The 16,271-nt window shown below is 40.8% G+C and overlaps 1 protein-coding gene across 1 annotated transcript in view; it reads left to right on the forward strand.

Annotated features, from left to right (window-relative positions):
- Nucleotides 1-16,176, forward strand: part of LOC149869023 (lysine--tRNA ligase-like) — a 52,811-nt gene extending 36,635 nt beyond the window's left edge. The window contains exons 7-14 of the mRNA XM_090039578.1: nucleotides 4,465-4,584; nucleotides 5,205-5,367; nucleotides 6,001-6,174; nucleotides 7,772-7,857; nucleotides 11,139-11,224; nucleotides 12,068-12,194; nucleotides 13,557-13,700; nucleotides 14,597-16,176. Coding sequence (XP_089895704.1) covers nucleotides 4,465-4,584; nucleotides 5,205-5,367; nucleotides 6,001-6,174; nucleotides 7,772-7,857; nucleotides 11,139-11,224; nucleotides 12,068-12,194; nucleotides 13,557-13,700; nucleotides 14,597-14,677 — 981 coding nt within the window. The 3' untranslated portion in view covers nucleotides 14,678-16,176. The remainder of the gene's footprint in view (nucleotides 1-4,464; nucleotides 4,585-5,204; nucleotides 5,368-6,000; nucleotides 6,175-7,771; nucleotides 7,858-11,138; nucleotides 11,225-12,067; nucleotides 12,195-13,556; nucleotides 13,701-14,596) is intronic.
- Nucleotides 16,177-16,271: the final 95 nt, after the last annotated feature.

A 16,271-nucleotide genomic window follows, 5' to 3' on the forward strand; every position in this document is an offset into this window, starting at 1 on the left:
GTCCTATATGTTCAAAGGTATTGTGTAGAGAATACGGGTAGGTGGGTAAGTATTATGCTTCTTGCTTTGGAGAGAGGAAATCAAAAAGGAACATGTAAAATGGCTAATTCAAGGCTATATAGGAAGTCAGTGGCAGAACCAGGATTAGAATTAGTATCTTCTGATTCTCAGCCTGTTGGGTCTTAGTGGCAGAGCCACAGTGTCCTGTTATGGCTTCAGAAGCAAACGAGTTAATTATCTTACTCTGAGCTAATGGCAACATCTGCCCCTATTCCAGGAGCAGCCAATCTGCAGCAAGGGTGCCACAAATAACACGGGCAGCCTCTGAGTGGCACACAACAGGTTGGGAAGGGAGAGGCAGCACAGTGGTAAATAGGTCAGGGAGCAGAAAGCAGAGCAGCAGCTTGGTCAGGGAACAGAGACTGAGCAGCAGATTGGGTAGGGGCAAAGGACTGGAATGGCACTTGGTAGTACAAGGCTAATTTGTAGCATGCCTGCAAAAAGGTTGGCCACCACTGTAGTGTCCAGTGGTCTCCAAACTTTTTTGATTGTGCACTCCTATCAGTAAAAAAATTTTGAGCACGCACCCCCAATATATGTATATTTATTTATAAATTATATACATGTACTACTGTACTAATATATTATGTACATTATAAAGCATACACAAAAAATAGAAGTTAAATCGCCATTGTTTTTACCTCGTAATGTGGCTGACAAAGAGCTCGTACTAGGAGAAGTGTCAGCTCTGCCATTTTCTTGTTGTTCGCTTCTGCTCACATTATTAGTATTATCTTCAATCTGCAGTTTCTTTGCCGGAATCTTTTTAAGCCACTTGTCCATTTTGTGAGGGTTAGTTTAGTTAAAACTAGATAATATAATCTGTAAATCCACTTAACCGGGCACACGTAAACTGCAATACGTTGTAATATGATGAAAGAGAATGAATGCTTCTTCCCTCAGGGTACCTCACGTACCGTACGTGACACGTGACTATCTGACATACAGACTGAGTGAGGGCGCCGATGTCAATCTGTATATTAAATATTAGTAAAGCTTAATTTCTTTCTTATTTTTTTTAATAAAAAATAAAAATATAAGTTCTAATATTTTCTTCACGCGCCCCCTGGGATCATCTTGTGCATCCCCTGGGGTGCGTGCACCCCACTTTGGAGACCACTGCCCTAGTCAACACAGCTATAAATTGATACTTGGTTATTTGAGTGGGGTGTCAAAGGTAGCTGGATGTGATGCTAACCACACCATACCTTGGTGTGCTGTTGTCCATGGAAACCCGTGTACCCTAACCATAATAGTCCATTGCCCTGAATGAGCCTTTGTCTTTCATCGCCAGCCTTCTGTTCATTCCTTGAGATAATTTTACCATCTTACACAGTATATAAACCATCTTTACTGTTAGTAAAAAAGACCTAATTTCCACTGATCTGAAGAAGTAGATTACTTCAGTATGTGCATGTGATTCATTTACATATGTGTGTTTAAGGGGTTAGTCATCTTCTAAAACATTCAACACCATTCCTGGCCTTGAAAAACCTAATCAGAATTACACAGCATGGTTGTCCAAAGCCTGCAGAATTCTAACGTTAGCTCCCCTCCAGCCAGTTGATTGTATCTTGTGCATAGAACAGAAGTCTTCAGAGATTTCTGAACCAAAAGCTAACTCCTTTCTAATGTTGCTTTGTTCTTGGCTGCTGAGATAGAGCAATTATTAGCAGTTATTTCTAACCATATAGTAAGGAATAGATGGGTATAAGATGGTTTTACGGCCGAGTATATGTATCTTAGATTCCTAAGGCAAAGCTCCCACTGAAATTAGTAGCGACTGTGTGGGCAGGCTTGGATACAATCCTCAGGCTTCTCATAAGTTGCCAGTGTGGTGCAGTGCACAGCATTGCCTGATTTAGGCACCCTCAGCTAATTCTGAGTGAGTGAATATATTAGTCTTCTTGCATGTTACACTTTCGACAAGTTAACCTCACTTACATTGCATCCAAGCATTACACAGTAAAACGTGCTAAGTGCTCTTGTAATATAGCAAAGCTAGAGCTAGAGTACAAGTATCCTGCCTCCTCCTGCCAACTGTACTGGAGCTGGTTTGAGATTCCAGTGTGATGATGAAGTTGAGACCAACAAAAATCTGTTTGTTGGTCCCGGCTACCACAGCACAGAGGAGTATTCAATGACTCCAGTGCTTAGGATGTGTTTTCTTTAGATCATAGTAAGCATTTTCATGTGGCTGCTCAGAAAACTTTTGAATTCATAGTATCGCCTACTACGATCTAAATAAAAAACTTCCTAAGTGTAATGTGCAACAAGGCCCTTAGAAGCCTAATACGCAGAGTTGTAACAAATGCCTCCATTAAGCAAAATAAGCATATGTTGAATCCCAGCAATAAGTACAGTTGGGCCTTCCTTCTGTAACAGTGTTCTAGAGCAGTGGTTCTCAACCTTTTGTACTAGGACCCATTTGTAAACATCGATGGCCAGTCCCGACCCAGTAAATAGTTTAAGTAGAAAACAGCCCACTCTTCCTGACAGTGCCCATCACTCCCAACTCAAGGTCCCTGACCCTCCTAGCCCTACTGGTGTCCTTCACTCCCAACCCACTGTCCCATTTTCCAGCCCCCTGGTGTGTGGGGCAGGGTGTGGGTGTGTAGGGCTTGTGGGGTATAGGGGGCACATGCCCCCATATTTGTGAATCCACCGTGGGTATGGGGCTGCATCCTGGGCAGACAGGCATGGGCAGGAGCTGCCTCCACAGCCCAGTAGGCAGGACCCAGAACAGGAGGGAGGAGCAGGGAGTGAAGACTCATTGCTGCCATTGCTAGAATCCCCTCACCCGCTGTGCTGCCTCCAGCATGACTAACAGATGTGGGGGCCATACTGCCTTCAATTTCTTCTGTCATCAGCTGCTTGCTCCTGGGCTGCAGCTCTAATTCACTGCCATGGCCCAGCTGCTGCCACTGCAATGGCAGGATGCTCACTCTGCCTGCCACCCCACCTACCCTCTGAAGTAGGGTTGCGGCCTGAAGGGAGCAGTGGCAGCAGCCGGGTCATGGCAGTGGGGTAGAGCCATTACCTAGTACATTGAGCAGCTGGCGGCAGAAAGGCTGCATGCCCTCCCCTGTCTATTACTCCTCACATTTCCGGTGGTATAGTTGGTGCAGGGGTCCTGGTGGTGGTGGGAGTGCCGAATTGTGATGCCCTGCTTTGCCCTACCCCGCCATGTCCTGCCCTGCTTTGCCCTACCCCACCAGGTCCTGCCTGCTGTGGAGGCTGCTGCTCCCCATGCCAGTGGGGCCAGGCTGCAGCCCAATGCCCCTAGTGGGCGCACAAATCTGGGGGAGCATATGCTCCTGGACATGTCACCTGTGCTTCCCCCACCACCCTGACACATTGTCTGTGCTTCCCTCACCCCATAGACTTACCTGCAGGGAGCTGTGGGAGGTGGTCTTCACACTTCCTGGCTGCTACCTGCATATGTATGTGAGCACATTCACTTGGCGCCCTCTACTGGATTGCCCCCCTCCCACTCCCCCCAGCCTCAAGCAGCTTCTTGCAGGCTGGAACTCAAGCAGAGACCTGAGATTTCCCACATTTTTCTCCTTTAAAAGAGAAAATCCATGTTTTTCTGTGGCAAATGGAAAACCTGGATCCTTGTTTATTAGTATGCACAGCATTAACATACAGTGAAGCACAAGCAGCATCTATTTTTTTCAAAAATGTATGCAAAATATGATCTTTTAAAAAAGCTTATTCATGACCCTTTTGTATATTTTTGTGGTCTACTTTTGGGTTTCAACTCACGGGTTGAGAAATGCTGTTCTAGAACACTGCGCCTGCCACCAAGAATTTCTGCTTCCTATTCTCTTGTACATTGCCATTAAACAGTGAGGTTTTAATATTCAACTCAACACTGGGATTTTGTGCAATAAAAACAACGCAAATTAACAAAGAAACACACACTTTTACCTGTAGAAAGTAACTGCCTTTTATTTTGGGGTGAAAACAATGCTGATAGTTAAGACAAATGTAGTGCAGAAATGTTTTTTGGCATTAGTAAGAATCTTCCAGTGAAAGTCATGTTAAATATATTCACTCCTTCTCTTATTTAAAAAACAGTTATTATTTAGAAAAGTTAATCTATTTCTTGAATACAGTAATGCGAAATAATTCCTTACTTGAAGTCCCACTGAAGCATCCCTGTAGAAATAGTTAATCTCTCAGTTTCCAGCTCATCCTTATACTTCTTTTTGTTATATAAAGCAATTTCTCTTTCATGGATTTTAAAGCCAGAAATGGGCCATGATAATAATTGAATCTGACTTTGTGCATAATGCAAGATACAGAATTTCATTCAGTGCTTTCAGGACCCATCCCATAACTCTGTTGGGCTATAACCTATGTGTTAGGAAGATAGTCAGTCCTTTTACTCTTTTAAAGGTGGAGACTCCCATGATGAACATGATACCTGGTGGTGCTGCAGCCAAGCCCTTTATTACTCATCACAATGAGCTCAACCTGGACCTATACATGAGGATAGCTCCTGAACTATACCTTAAGGTACAGTGATTGTCTAACATCAGCTAATGTATCTAGCAAAGATATTTAATACTCTTACTGTTTCACAGAACAAGATTTCTCACAAAGGTACTGAATATTGCCTGCACAATGTTCTTAAAGTTAGGCTACATTTGAGAAGTGGGCTCTACCACCTATCACTAATTTTCTATCACTTCTGTTTGGCAAAGTAGTAAGTTATTGTTATCCCTCTCACATTGTGGATACATCATGATTTGAAGCACAATCCTTTCACTTATGCAGGCTATTCATATTTAGGAGAAACAAATATCCGTACATAACAAAACACTTGTTTTTAAGGAAAGCACAAAATCTAAATTCAGTTTTTAAAATATTGAAGACCCCCAATTCTTGAGCCCTCACAGAGGAAGCCAGCCACTGGGCACACCTACATGAGATGCCCGCTGTGCAGTTGTTACTGCACAGTCATTTAGTACTTGCATACCCAAATACTAAATGACTGCACAGTTATCAGTAAACAGTGCTTCATTTAACATATGTGAAGATTACAGCTAACTTGTCTTCATTTGAGTTTTGTAACACAGAAATGATTTTCTTTTAGAAGACAGTTTCACAAGGAAATGTCTGGTTCTTCTTCTTAGATGCTAGTAATTGGAGGTCTGGAGAGGGTATATGAAGTTGGACGCCAGTTCAGAAACGAAGGAATCGATCAAACCCACAATCCAGAATTTACGACTTGTGAGTTCTACATGGCTTATGCAGATCACAATGACCTCATGGACATCACTGAACAGCTGCTGTCAGGTATGCCCTTGGGCAATAATTGTATTCATTCATTAGTAAGCAACTTGAATGTCTGGGGTTACTGTTAGTCACACACCCACCACGAAGTTGTCACAGGTGTAGCAGGGCAGTTCCAGCCCCAGTGCAGCCACAGCCCACAGGGCAGCGCTGGCTGTCGTGGTTCTGAAGGTGTTGAGATCAGTTGCTCCTGTCACTGAGGCTATTTTTTCTGCTTCCCCCCAACTCCCATACAACTGTGGCATCCAAGGCTGCTGTCCCAGTCACCTCTCCCTTCCCCTTAGTTGTGCTACTGTGTGTTATAGACAGAGGTAAATAACATGTATACACCAAATGGAAATGCAATCACTTGCAAAAATATAGAGAAAGGAGAAAGGATTAATACATTTTCTAGTTTGAATGATCCTGGACAATAAGACTTTGGGAAACAAGATTTGAGAAGATAGGACACCTTTTTTGTTGACACTTGTCTTAAAAATAAACTACTGTACATCATATAAGGTATGGAATAAAAATATCTTTTGATCTTAACAGGCAGTGTATTGCATGTTATATTAGAGCTGTTCATCTAAAAGTCAGGAAGCTAGTCAGATTAAGATGACTTTTCTGATAACCTGGCATCTGACTTCCCCTAAGGCATGGTAAAGCATTTGACAGGCGGATACAAGATCACTTACCATCCAGATGGCCCTGAGGGAAAAGGAGTAGAAATTGACTTCAGACCTCCTTTTAAACGAGTCAGCATGATGAAAGAACTGGAGAAAGTACTTGGAGAAAAGTTGCCAGCACCAGAAAGCCTGGATACTGAGGGTGCGTTTAATATACTTGGGCTTGTCTCTAGATACTTAATGGTGTGATGAATTAAATTGTAAGCCATTTTCATTTTTAAATTGTTAAGCAGACCATTAATCAGTCACTAAAGAATCATTTATTCAGATGATGTGCAACTGCATGAGGTTCTCTTGCTTTTTAGCCTGAACTACTGTTACTCACTAATAGTCTCTGTGCAATTTCAGCACACTTGTAGGGAAAGGAGATGTATTTATTATGGAATTTATGATTTTCCATGCAAAGCTGCTTTTCTTTGCTTATCTTCATTTTTCTGTTGAATTTTCCTCTATGAATAAACTCTTCTGTTTTCTGGTATCTGCTAGTTTGTGCTTGAAAAATGGAAGTATGGGTATGGAGGAAATACATTTTTCTGCAGTGAAGTGAAAAATATCTAAACTTTTCAAGCTTTGGGTACCAGTACAAACCAAAAAGCTATGATGGTGATAAAGAAAACTTATTCAATAATTTCAAAGCTTTATACTGGTGCATAGGCACACTATTTTAATTCATATGACTGTACTGGAATGATTTCTACTTGGATCCATGAGATTTTTCAGATATTTCTTCCTGTCTTCTTAGCTTGTTCATGTATTTTCTTTTGATACAGAAGTAGTATAAAAGTAAATAGTAATAAAAAAGCATATGCACAGTACTGGATCTAATTGTCAAACATTATGCAAGGAAAGCAACTGATGCTGCTGTAAAACATTCATAATTCTTCGATGGACTTGAATTGAACACCAGATAATGAATGGCCCCGGACTGAATACACAGCTTTGATTCACTTGAGTCTCTTTGTTGATATGGTAATATTAATGAAACAGCAGAGTTTGATGTGCATCTGATATGCATTTAATGTGCATCTGTGGCTTATACAATATGGAACCATGGCTTAAATGGTAAAGTTTTCAGTGGGACACATAATTAAGAACACAGTTGCGGTAAAATTCTGTTTACATTTTTAAAAAGTGTAAAGAAAACACATTTGGATAAATAGAGATCAAACTAATTGTGGGGAGAAACTCGAGAGCACTATTTGAGATAGAGAACGGAATTGCCATTCAGATAAAAGGAGGCTGCAGTGAAACAGCTTGGATAAACATGACTGCCTTGGAAATGTTTTCAGGTTAGGTCACAGTGGGGTTTAAGATAAGGAATCAGACACATGATCCCACTCTGGAACTACAGTCTCATCAGAATTATCTTACTCCTGTGACCTCCAGGTAAATGCAGGTCCAGAGCAGCTAGAGGAAACTATTGCTCCCTGTTCCCTGGATGGATAATGATTGCATATAATAAATCTGGTTCAAATACCTGACACGTCTTGCTAGCTTTAAATTCTCTAACATTTTCTTTCAAAATCCTGCTCCTACCTCCATTATATGGACAATTATAAGCTCAAGAATTGTTTTAGCTCTTTTTCTTTTATGCAGACATTTAAACTGAGAAGCAGCAGTGGATACTGAATGTTGAGAGGAAACAAATCTTTAGGTTTTCCTCCATGGCAAATAAAATTCATTCATGACTGAACTCTTTTACTGACACATATATTAATGGTTATCCCCTTTACCTGCAGAAGCCCGACAGTTCCTTGATCAGGTGTGTGTGAAGAACGAAGTCCAGTGTTCTCCTCCGAGGACTACAGCAAGACTTTTAGACAAGGTTTTCTTTCTTATGCTTTTTTTCTCTTGATTATCATTTCTGCTACGTTTTCCAACTTTTAGGGCTTGCACAGATGACACATTTACACTGGGTTTAATCAATATTACACCAGTATAAAAAAGGAGTAGGGAGATAATGTGTACTCCTAAACTGGGAAACTTCACCCAATCTAAAACTACACCAGTGTAAATTATGCTGGTATATATGCTGACCCCAGCTTACGCAAGGATAGCTGCTTGCTCAAGGCAAGCAGGTCTTGCTTGCTTCCTTATCACCTAGTGGTGAGGCATTGCAATAACACCTATTACATGTAGCCACCCTGGGAAAGTCACATTGGATCCAGGTGCCAGTTAGATCGGTATACAAAACAAGTTACATAGGTAAAAATGTCATCTTCTATATTCATATGTCTATTATTTACTGAATGTTATAGAAAATCTTCATCTGCTATGCTGCATATATTGGGATGAAACTAATTCATATCCCTGTACAGAACTGTATATATTACACTGTAAGTGAGTCTTTTACTCTCCTGCCTTTTGGAAGCCAGTTCGCTCTCATTTAGGCAACTGAATTCCCATCAAACAGCAAACTTCAGTCTCACAGCACAAGCCAAACAAATCAAAATCCTCCAGCCTCTCTGGGCATTAGGAGAAGATCCACTCTCTGCTTTATTTTTTTCCCCTAGCACAGCAGCCAGACTTCTCCTTGCAAGGTGTTCCCTCACAGCTTGATCTCTTCTACTCTCTTCTCTGGATTTTTAACTTTCCAGTGGGACATTCCCTCATTAGGGCATCCTTAATAGGGCTGGTTTCCCCTTCTTACAGAGTGGTTACTCTGTTACATACACACATAAGAACATTGGATGTGCTATTCTGTGTTATATTACATATATACACAAACATGCACACAAATATCTAAGAAGTCAGAGCCTGGTGTGCATGCAAGAAAGCCAGTCAGTGAAGATGAAATTTTACATCTTCACTGACTAGCTTTCTTGCATGCACACCAGCCTCTGGCTTCTTTCCTATTCGTTCCATCCAGGAAGAGCACACACCAACTGCAGATGCTTCCCCAGCCTGACAAAGGGCGTTGTACCTGGAAGTTTGCAGGCATTCCAGGCATTGTACCTGGAAGTTTGCAAAGAAGAATTTTTCCAACTATTTGAGTTGGTTTAATAAAAGATATCAGATTTACCCAAAGAACCTTGTCTGCCTACTGTCCATCTTCAACACTGAGAAATGTAAAGTGCTCCACCTCGGATGAGCAACTCCCAACACACCTATAGGCTTGGCAGCACCAAACTGACTAGCACCATGAATGAAAGGGATGTGGGGGTAATAATAGAACACAGCATGAATATGAGCTGGCAGTCTGATGCTGTAGTCAGTAGGGCAAATAATACTCTGACATGCATCAAATAATGCATCTCCAGTAAGACTAAGGAGGTGATTCTTCCACTCTACTCAGCACCGGTAAGACCACTGATGCATCCAGTTCTGGTCACCACACTTTAACAAGGATGGGGACAAGCTTGAGAGGGTCCAAAGAAGGGCAACACGTATGATCAGACTCTTAAAAGACAAGCCATATGAGGAAAGGCTGAGGGATCTGGGTCTCTTCAGCCTGAGGAAAAGCAGGCTGAGAGGGGACCTGGTAGAAGCTTACCGCTACACTAGAGGCATCAAGGGCTTGGTGAGCTTCTGTTCACCAGGGCACCCAAGGAGAAAACCAGGAGTAATGGCCACAAACTCCTGGAAGATTGATTCAGGCTCAACATTAGAAAAAGCTTCTTCACAGTCAGGGTGTATAGACTGTGAAATAAAGCTCCCTCCGGAGGTGGTACAATCACCTACCATGGAAATCTTCAAGAGGAGATTAGACAGTCACTTTGCTGGGGTCACCTGACCCCCAGTTATCTTTCGTGCTTGGTGCAGAGGGCTGGACCCAATGATCTTCTGAGGTCCTTTCTGGCCTTACAATCTATGAATCTATGAATCTTAGGTTGGACAGTATTCTTGGCTGCCTATAGATGTGTGCATTGCAGCTATTTTACCATATTCCATACAGTGTACTCATGGCTCACTGTAGAGATCAGGCTGGGATTTTGAAAGTTTCCAGAAAACCTCAGTCTATCTATATGAATACATTGTACATTTCTTCTTCAATTTTTTGCTCTTACTTGCTCAGCTTTCTTATTAGTGAATCTCTTCTGTCTTTCACTCAGAGGGTACATCTACATGAGATGCTTTACCACACAGCAAATTAATTTGCTGCATAGTAAAACGTCACCTTCTCCACATGCGTGGCAATTAGGATGCAGTAGATGAATTTACTGTGTAGCTAGATAGTCCCGCCAGATCCAAGTGGTACCTGGCAGTGCAGTAAATTACTGTGTGTAAATGCCTGTATAGAGGGGGATGTTGGAATTAGTAACTCAAATTGAGCTGAAGTATATTCAGTTGTACTAATTGCACATGTAGACACACTGAAAGTAGCCAATACCTTTTCTCCATTTATACCCTCTCAGACTGTACTGCCACTTTTGAAAGCAGTCAAATTACTTTTGTTATTTGAGACTGTCCCTCTTGGGCTTCATAGTCTCTGTATTCTCCTGACTTTACTACTGCTTTAATGTATTCTTAGTGCTTATTTTGATATCTCTTCCTCTTATGTTTTTTGTCAATTTCTTATTTCAATGAACTCCCCAAGATAGGGATAGGTAGTGACCTACTGAATTCATGGCGCAAGTGGGCTGCACAAGCAGGTCCTTTAATTTTGCAGGTTCCTCGGTGCACCATCCTCTCCCCACAATTGCTGATTGACTGAGGGCCCCCCTGTGGCCCTGCTGCTTGCTGCTGACAGGCCAGGAGGCAAAAATGGTGCCATATTTAAAACCGCATTTTTGCCTCCCTGCCAATCAGGAGAGAGTGGCGGGGCCCCCTCTCCCAATCAGCCAGGGCCAGGGGGTGCACAGGGGAATCTACAAGATTGAAGGAGTTGCCATGCAGCCCGTTTCCACTGTGAATTTGGTAGGTCCTTAGGCATAAGAACTAAAAGGTTAAAAAAATGTGCTTCCAAAATGGTTTCGGGCATACTAATGTCTTTGAAAGCTAAGTGTGCAGGATCAGCTTGGTCCCGAGAAGATGGGAATAGTCCCACAATTATTTGGCTGGATTTCAACTCTGCTGGTACCATTTGGGAAAATGGAATATTGGTGTGAACGAAGTGAAATGAAAATAAATAGTAAAACAAGTCTCTCCCTCTTTCTCTCTCCCCAGTTGGTGGGTGAGTTTATTGAAGTTTCCTGCATCAACCCCACATTCATTTGTGACCACCCCCAGATCATGAGTCCACTGGCTAAATGGTATGTTACTTAAATAGTGTTGGGTCTTTACTTGTCTTAGCCTTGTATTCAACTTATTTCAGTGTTCAGAAAAGATACTTGTGTGTATTGACAGTTTTCAACGAAAAGTCTGACTTCTGTTCTTATAAACTTTTATATTGTGGTCTGCTATTTTTTAAGGTGCTTTTTTGGGTATTTTGAGTTTCAGCAGAATGAATCCCCTCAAAGGTATATTTACTTCGTGGAGCTATACTTAGTCATAGTTACCATAAATATACATAGCAGACCCAGCTTTTTGTGAGTGCTCTTTAGGTTATTCACATGTCAGAATACCTTGATTGCTCCCATCAATCAGCTATGGAGGTATCTAATTTACATTGTACTAACATTTACTTGATCCATAAGGCTAGTGAAGGCTGAGTTGCAATGTGATTTTAAATGTTCCCAATCACAATTTATTTCCAGACTCTTGGAGAAACAGCCCTGGCAAATGACACTGTTTCATCCTCCAAGGGGAAAAGTTTTTTTTCCCTCTTACAATAATCTAGGCTAATGTATTTTAATCTAGGAAAATGTACTTTAATCTCTGTGAAATTATCACTGTTATTATTTTTAGCAGTGAGATTTTTTTCCCGCAATTCTAGTAAGAAGTATGTTGTAGTTTTACATCAGAAAATAACGGCGATGTGATATAATTACATGGCTTTTTTATAAATTAGAGGAAAGAACGTCTAAAATGGAGCCTAAGCCTTGAACTATATGTATAAATTGAATCCTTCACTGGAATTCCTTGATCCCAAATAGTAGTGAGATACTAAATTGTTAAAGTGTACCTGATGATTATTTCTGTTTCTTGCTAACTAGGCACCGTTCAGTGAAAGGACTGAGTGAACGTTTTGAACTCTTTGTCTTGAAAAAGGAGATCTGTAATGCATACACTGAGCTCAACGATCCAATGAGGCAGAGAGAGCTCTTTAAAGAGCAGTCTAAGGTAAAGCCACTACAAAATCACAACAGTATTTACTCAAACATTATATTAAACATCAGTGAGTGTAAATTTTTTCTGACTTCTAGAAAACTTTTTCTTAAAAGTTAAGAACTTAAAAAAAGCACTTAAAAAATTAATAGCTACAAAGCAATATTTTCTTGAGCCACATGCTGATAGCTCAGTGTTCTCTGCACTGAACTGAAATACCAAATGGAGTAATCTCCTTTACTTAGCTTAGATAAAATACTCACTTTAAATGTGTTTGCTTGCTTTATGTTGAGTTTGGTTAAAATAGTGCTTCAAAAACTGATTGTATTCTGTCCGTGTATAGAGAGAAAGAGAAAAGAATATCTTAGACTGACTCCGCAGTGAAACCTCCGATTGGTCTCTCAGTTTTACTGTATTCACTTTGTTCTATTAAAGTAGTGGATGTTGGCAAATATTTGTAAAAAAAAGAAGAATTATACTTCACAATTATCGCAGGAGTAACATGTTTACCTTTGAACTCTCTGTTCCTTATGAATTATTTACCTTATCATCAATAGAAAAAGGACAGGGTACTTCCAATGAAATATCTGTGTTGATCAGAAAATATACATACTACATGGTATAGTTACTTTTTGTTCATGGTTTGTTTCTTTTAAATTACCCATGAGGTATCATGGAGCTGAACTCATCTTGTAGAGAACAGTAATACAGCGGAGAACAAGAAAGTAACTCAAGCTATGGAGGTCCTTTATTTCACTGACAAGTTTTTACTGAAAAAAATTTCTGAGAAACTCCCTTTCTGATGATTAAAAGACTGCTTTGGCTTTCTTATTTGTCATTGGCTTGATTTAAAACCTGCAGCATGGCTAAAAATGTTTTTGATTCCAAGTACTATTTAGCATTTGCAAGCTTTCTCTAGAAGTCAGAAAAAAGTGTTTTCCACTAGAAAGAAATGAAAAATATTGTTCTAAATCATTTGGATTTTCACTCCTTTTGCTACTAGTGAGACTTTTAGGGCAGGTGTAGATGAAATGGGGGCCTTAAATTGAAGTGCTGGGTTTTTAAAAACCCTGCTTCAATGTAGGGCCCTTTAAACCCCTGTGTCGTGCACACACCTCACTGCACACACCGGCAGCAGGGAGGGGAGGGCGAGTTGCCTGTGGGCGGAGCGGTACCTGGGCTGCACAGCAGGGGGTTAGTTTCAGCAGTGGTCATCAATGAATAGTCAGTATGTTACCTCAAATGTTCTGAGGCACTAATTTAGCTGATACCATACAATTTTTAGTACCAAATTACACTTTAGCACTAAAGTTACAAGTGTGTAGAACTTTTGGAAAGAGATATTTAAGATGTCTGTATATTGTTTTGTGGACTTAGGCTAAAGCAGCAGGTGATGATGAAGCCATGAGCATTGATGAGACTTTCTGCACAGCACTGGAATATGGCCTCCCTCCTACTGGTGGCTGGGGAATAGGGATTGACCGTCTTGCCATGTTCCTAACAGACTCCAACAACATTAAGGTAAGTTTGCCAAGTAGGAGCAAAAAACAGAGAAGTAGTTTCATGCCCATGGGGATTATGCCTTTCAATTTTTTCCCTCCAGGCAAATATTGTTTTGCTTTGATTTAGGTCTTTGTTTACATAGCAAGCAGATATGAAGATTATGTCACACACAGAGTGCTTCCCACTGCAAATATTCCCCATCCTGTGAGGCATGCTCTGTCAGTCATGAAGATCGATTAGGGCATCCCATGCAAATGAAAATCAGGCCCTACATTCCTGCTTTCAATCTGAAGCCAACCAAAAGCATTAACCAGTGTTGCCACTTCTTACAGTAAAAAAATGATGCTAGGATTGCATGACTTGCAATATTTGATGTTTGCCTTAGGCAAACATCCTGGCAGCATGTGGTTTGGTGAGTTTAACCTTTTTTTCTTCTAGAAAATTAAATTTGTAGTCCTCAGGGTTGTTTGAAAATATGACAAAGAGCACTGGGGCTCTAACACTGCAAGACCTGAAAAACGAACTTAAAATTTGTTGTTTTATAAAAACTTCATGAGTTTCAATCCAATCAGGGGCAATGTGTAGGGGGTACACGTGCACCCCCTGAGCATGGCAGTGCATGGTCACTGCTTGCCACCCTGCTGCTGACACCACTGGTGGTGGCTGCGGGTGGTCACCGACACTTGGTCAGTGTTTGTCACCCCTTCCCCCTGCCGCCAACAGTGCTGGCGGCATCTGCGGGAACTCCCCTACTTACTACCACTGCTCCTGCCACCACCATGCCATCCTAGCCGCTGGGATACGAGTTGTTCATTAATCTAATCTCATGATTTGGGGGGCAGCTTGTCTCCTGATATTTGCAAAACTTGGGGGTGGTAACCTTTAATGACATTTATTTTTGAATCTTGCTTTAGGAAGTGCTGCTCTTTCCAGCAATGAAACCAGTTGAAAACAGACTTCAGTCAGAAGAGCAAACTGCAGCCTTACAGGCATGAGAGGAACTAACCTTCTTGCCAGAACTTTTGTAAAAGGAAAAGTACTAATTAAAAAAACCCATTTATTTTGAAGGTATAGTGCATAATCAAGACTAGGAGCTTAAAATGAAATGTGCCAGGTGCATTATAAGTATAAGCAGATTAGTGATGATTTTCCTTTGCCATGACTATGTTCCGTACTTCTATTGATGATAAAACCTGAGGACAGCATGTTTTTTAAATGTCAGTATGGTATCTGCTCATAAAAATGGAATAGATAGGTAGTAGCAGGGAAACATTATGTGCTATTCCACACGTCTGTACACCCAACAATTCTTAATCAAACCAAGTGTCCATTTGTTTTTAGTTTTTGTTATTGCTGCTGTTGAAATCTGTTACCATTGACTGGTTTGAAATCTGGTCTAGTTCTCATTTCCAAGTAAAGCAGAATCTTAAGAGTTGGGAAACATCAACACAGCCTTAGAAATGGGATATGGTACTGAATCAGCTTTCAGGAAAGTGACACAGGGTTAAATATGGGTCATGTGCCCTTATTCTTTAAGCTAACCTTTTCAAGATTGACATGGAAGGCCCATATTTGTATCTACAATAGAAATAATTAAAGTTACCATGTGGTGATATGTCAAGTACCATTATTTGAAACTGGAGAGCTGCAGAAAGAGTTGGCAAATGTTGACTTTAATGAGTATTTGTGATAAGTAAAATTTTGCGCTTGTTAGCCCTGACAAGTTTCATTTTATCTAAGGAAGGAAACCAGCAAAAGAAACTGGGCACATTTATCCTCTGTGTCACTGGACTGAAGTTGATGGATATAAACCTAGCTTGATTAGTCCTCATTTATACACCTCAGTCTCCCTTTAGCTTTTTTAGTATAATCTGACCACCTTTCATATAACCTAGCAAAGGCCCCAAATCCTTCTTTATTTACTAACATAGTTAACCAGCACATGCATGCTTTGTGTGCAGTGAGCAATGTAGGCAGTAGCAGTGACAGGAGAGAAAAATGGAATCCACAACTGAGGGTGGCATGGGATTTGATAGCTAGCTGGGCTTACCTGCTTGAGAAGTCTGAGAGAAAAACAGCAATATCTGCTTTGAACCTGAGGCCTAACTGCTTATGCAGACAACCAAAATTATATATAGACTGAATGCTGTGCTTTTGATTACAAGTATACTTAAGGTAATGTGAACTAGAATCTTTTATAGCTTATGTATGTTACATGTTTATGCTAAGCTTTGCAGAAGCAAAACACAAGCGAGTGAAAATTTAGGCAAACAGTCTCTTTCAGTGTGACCAAGAAGGGTATGTGGGATAGGGGAGAGAATAAAAAAATGTATTGGCATGTGTACACCAGGCCATGTGGGAAGGAAATACAAGATTCTTTCTCTCAAAAGCCACATTATCCTGTCGTGACACATCTTGTCCAATTGCTGTGTTGCAAGGTACTCTGAAAAATTAGTTTGGGTTAGTTTGTCAGAGTTGTCACCGCTGCCTAAAAAAATAAAAGAAAAATTCAGAAAAGAAGAGGTAAAGTTGCCTAAGTTAAAGACAATATGAGAAACAGCCTTAGCAAGTGAAGAATCTATAGAGATG

Source organism: Crocodylus siamensis, chromosome 3 (genome assembly GCF_052110815.1).
Source record: "Crocodylus siamensis isolate JL-2025a chromosome 3, ASM5211081v1, whole genome shotgun sequence".
Taxonomy (NCBI): Eukaryota; Metazoa; Chordata; order Crocodylia; family Crocodylidae; genus Crocodylus; species Crocodylus siamensis.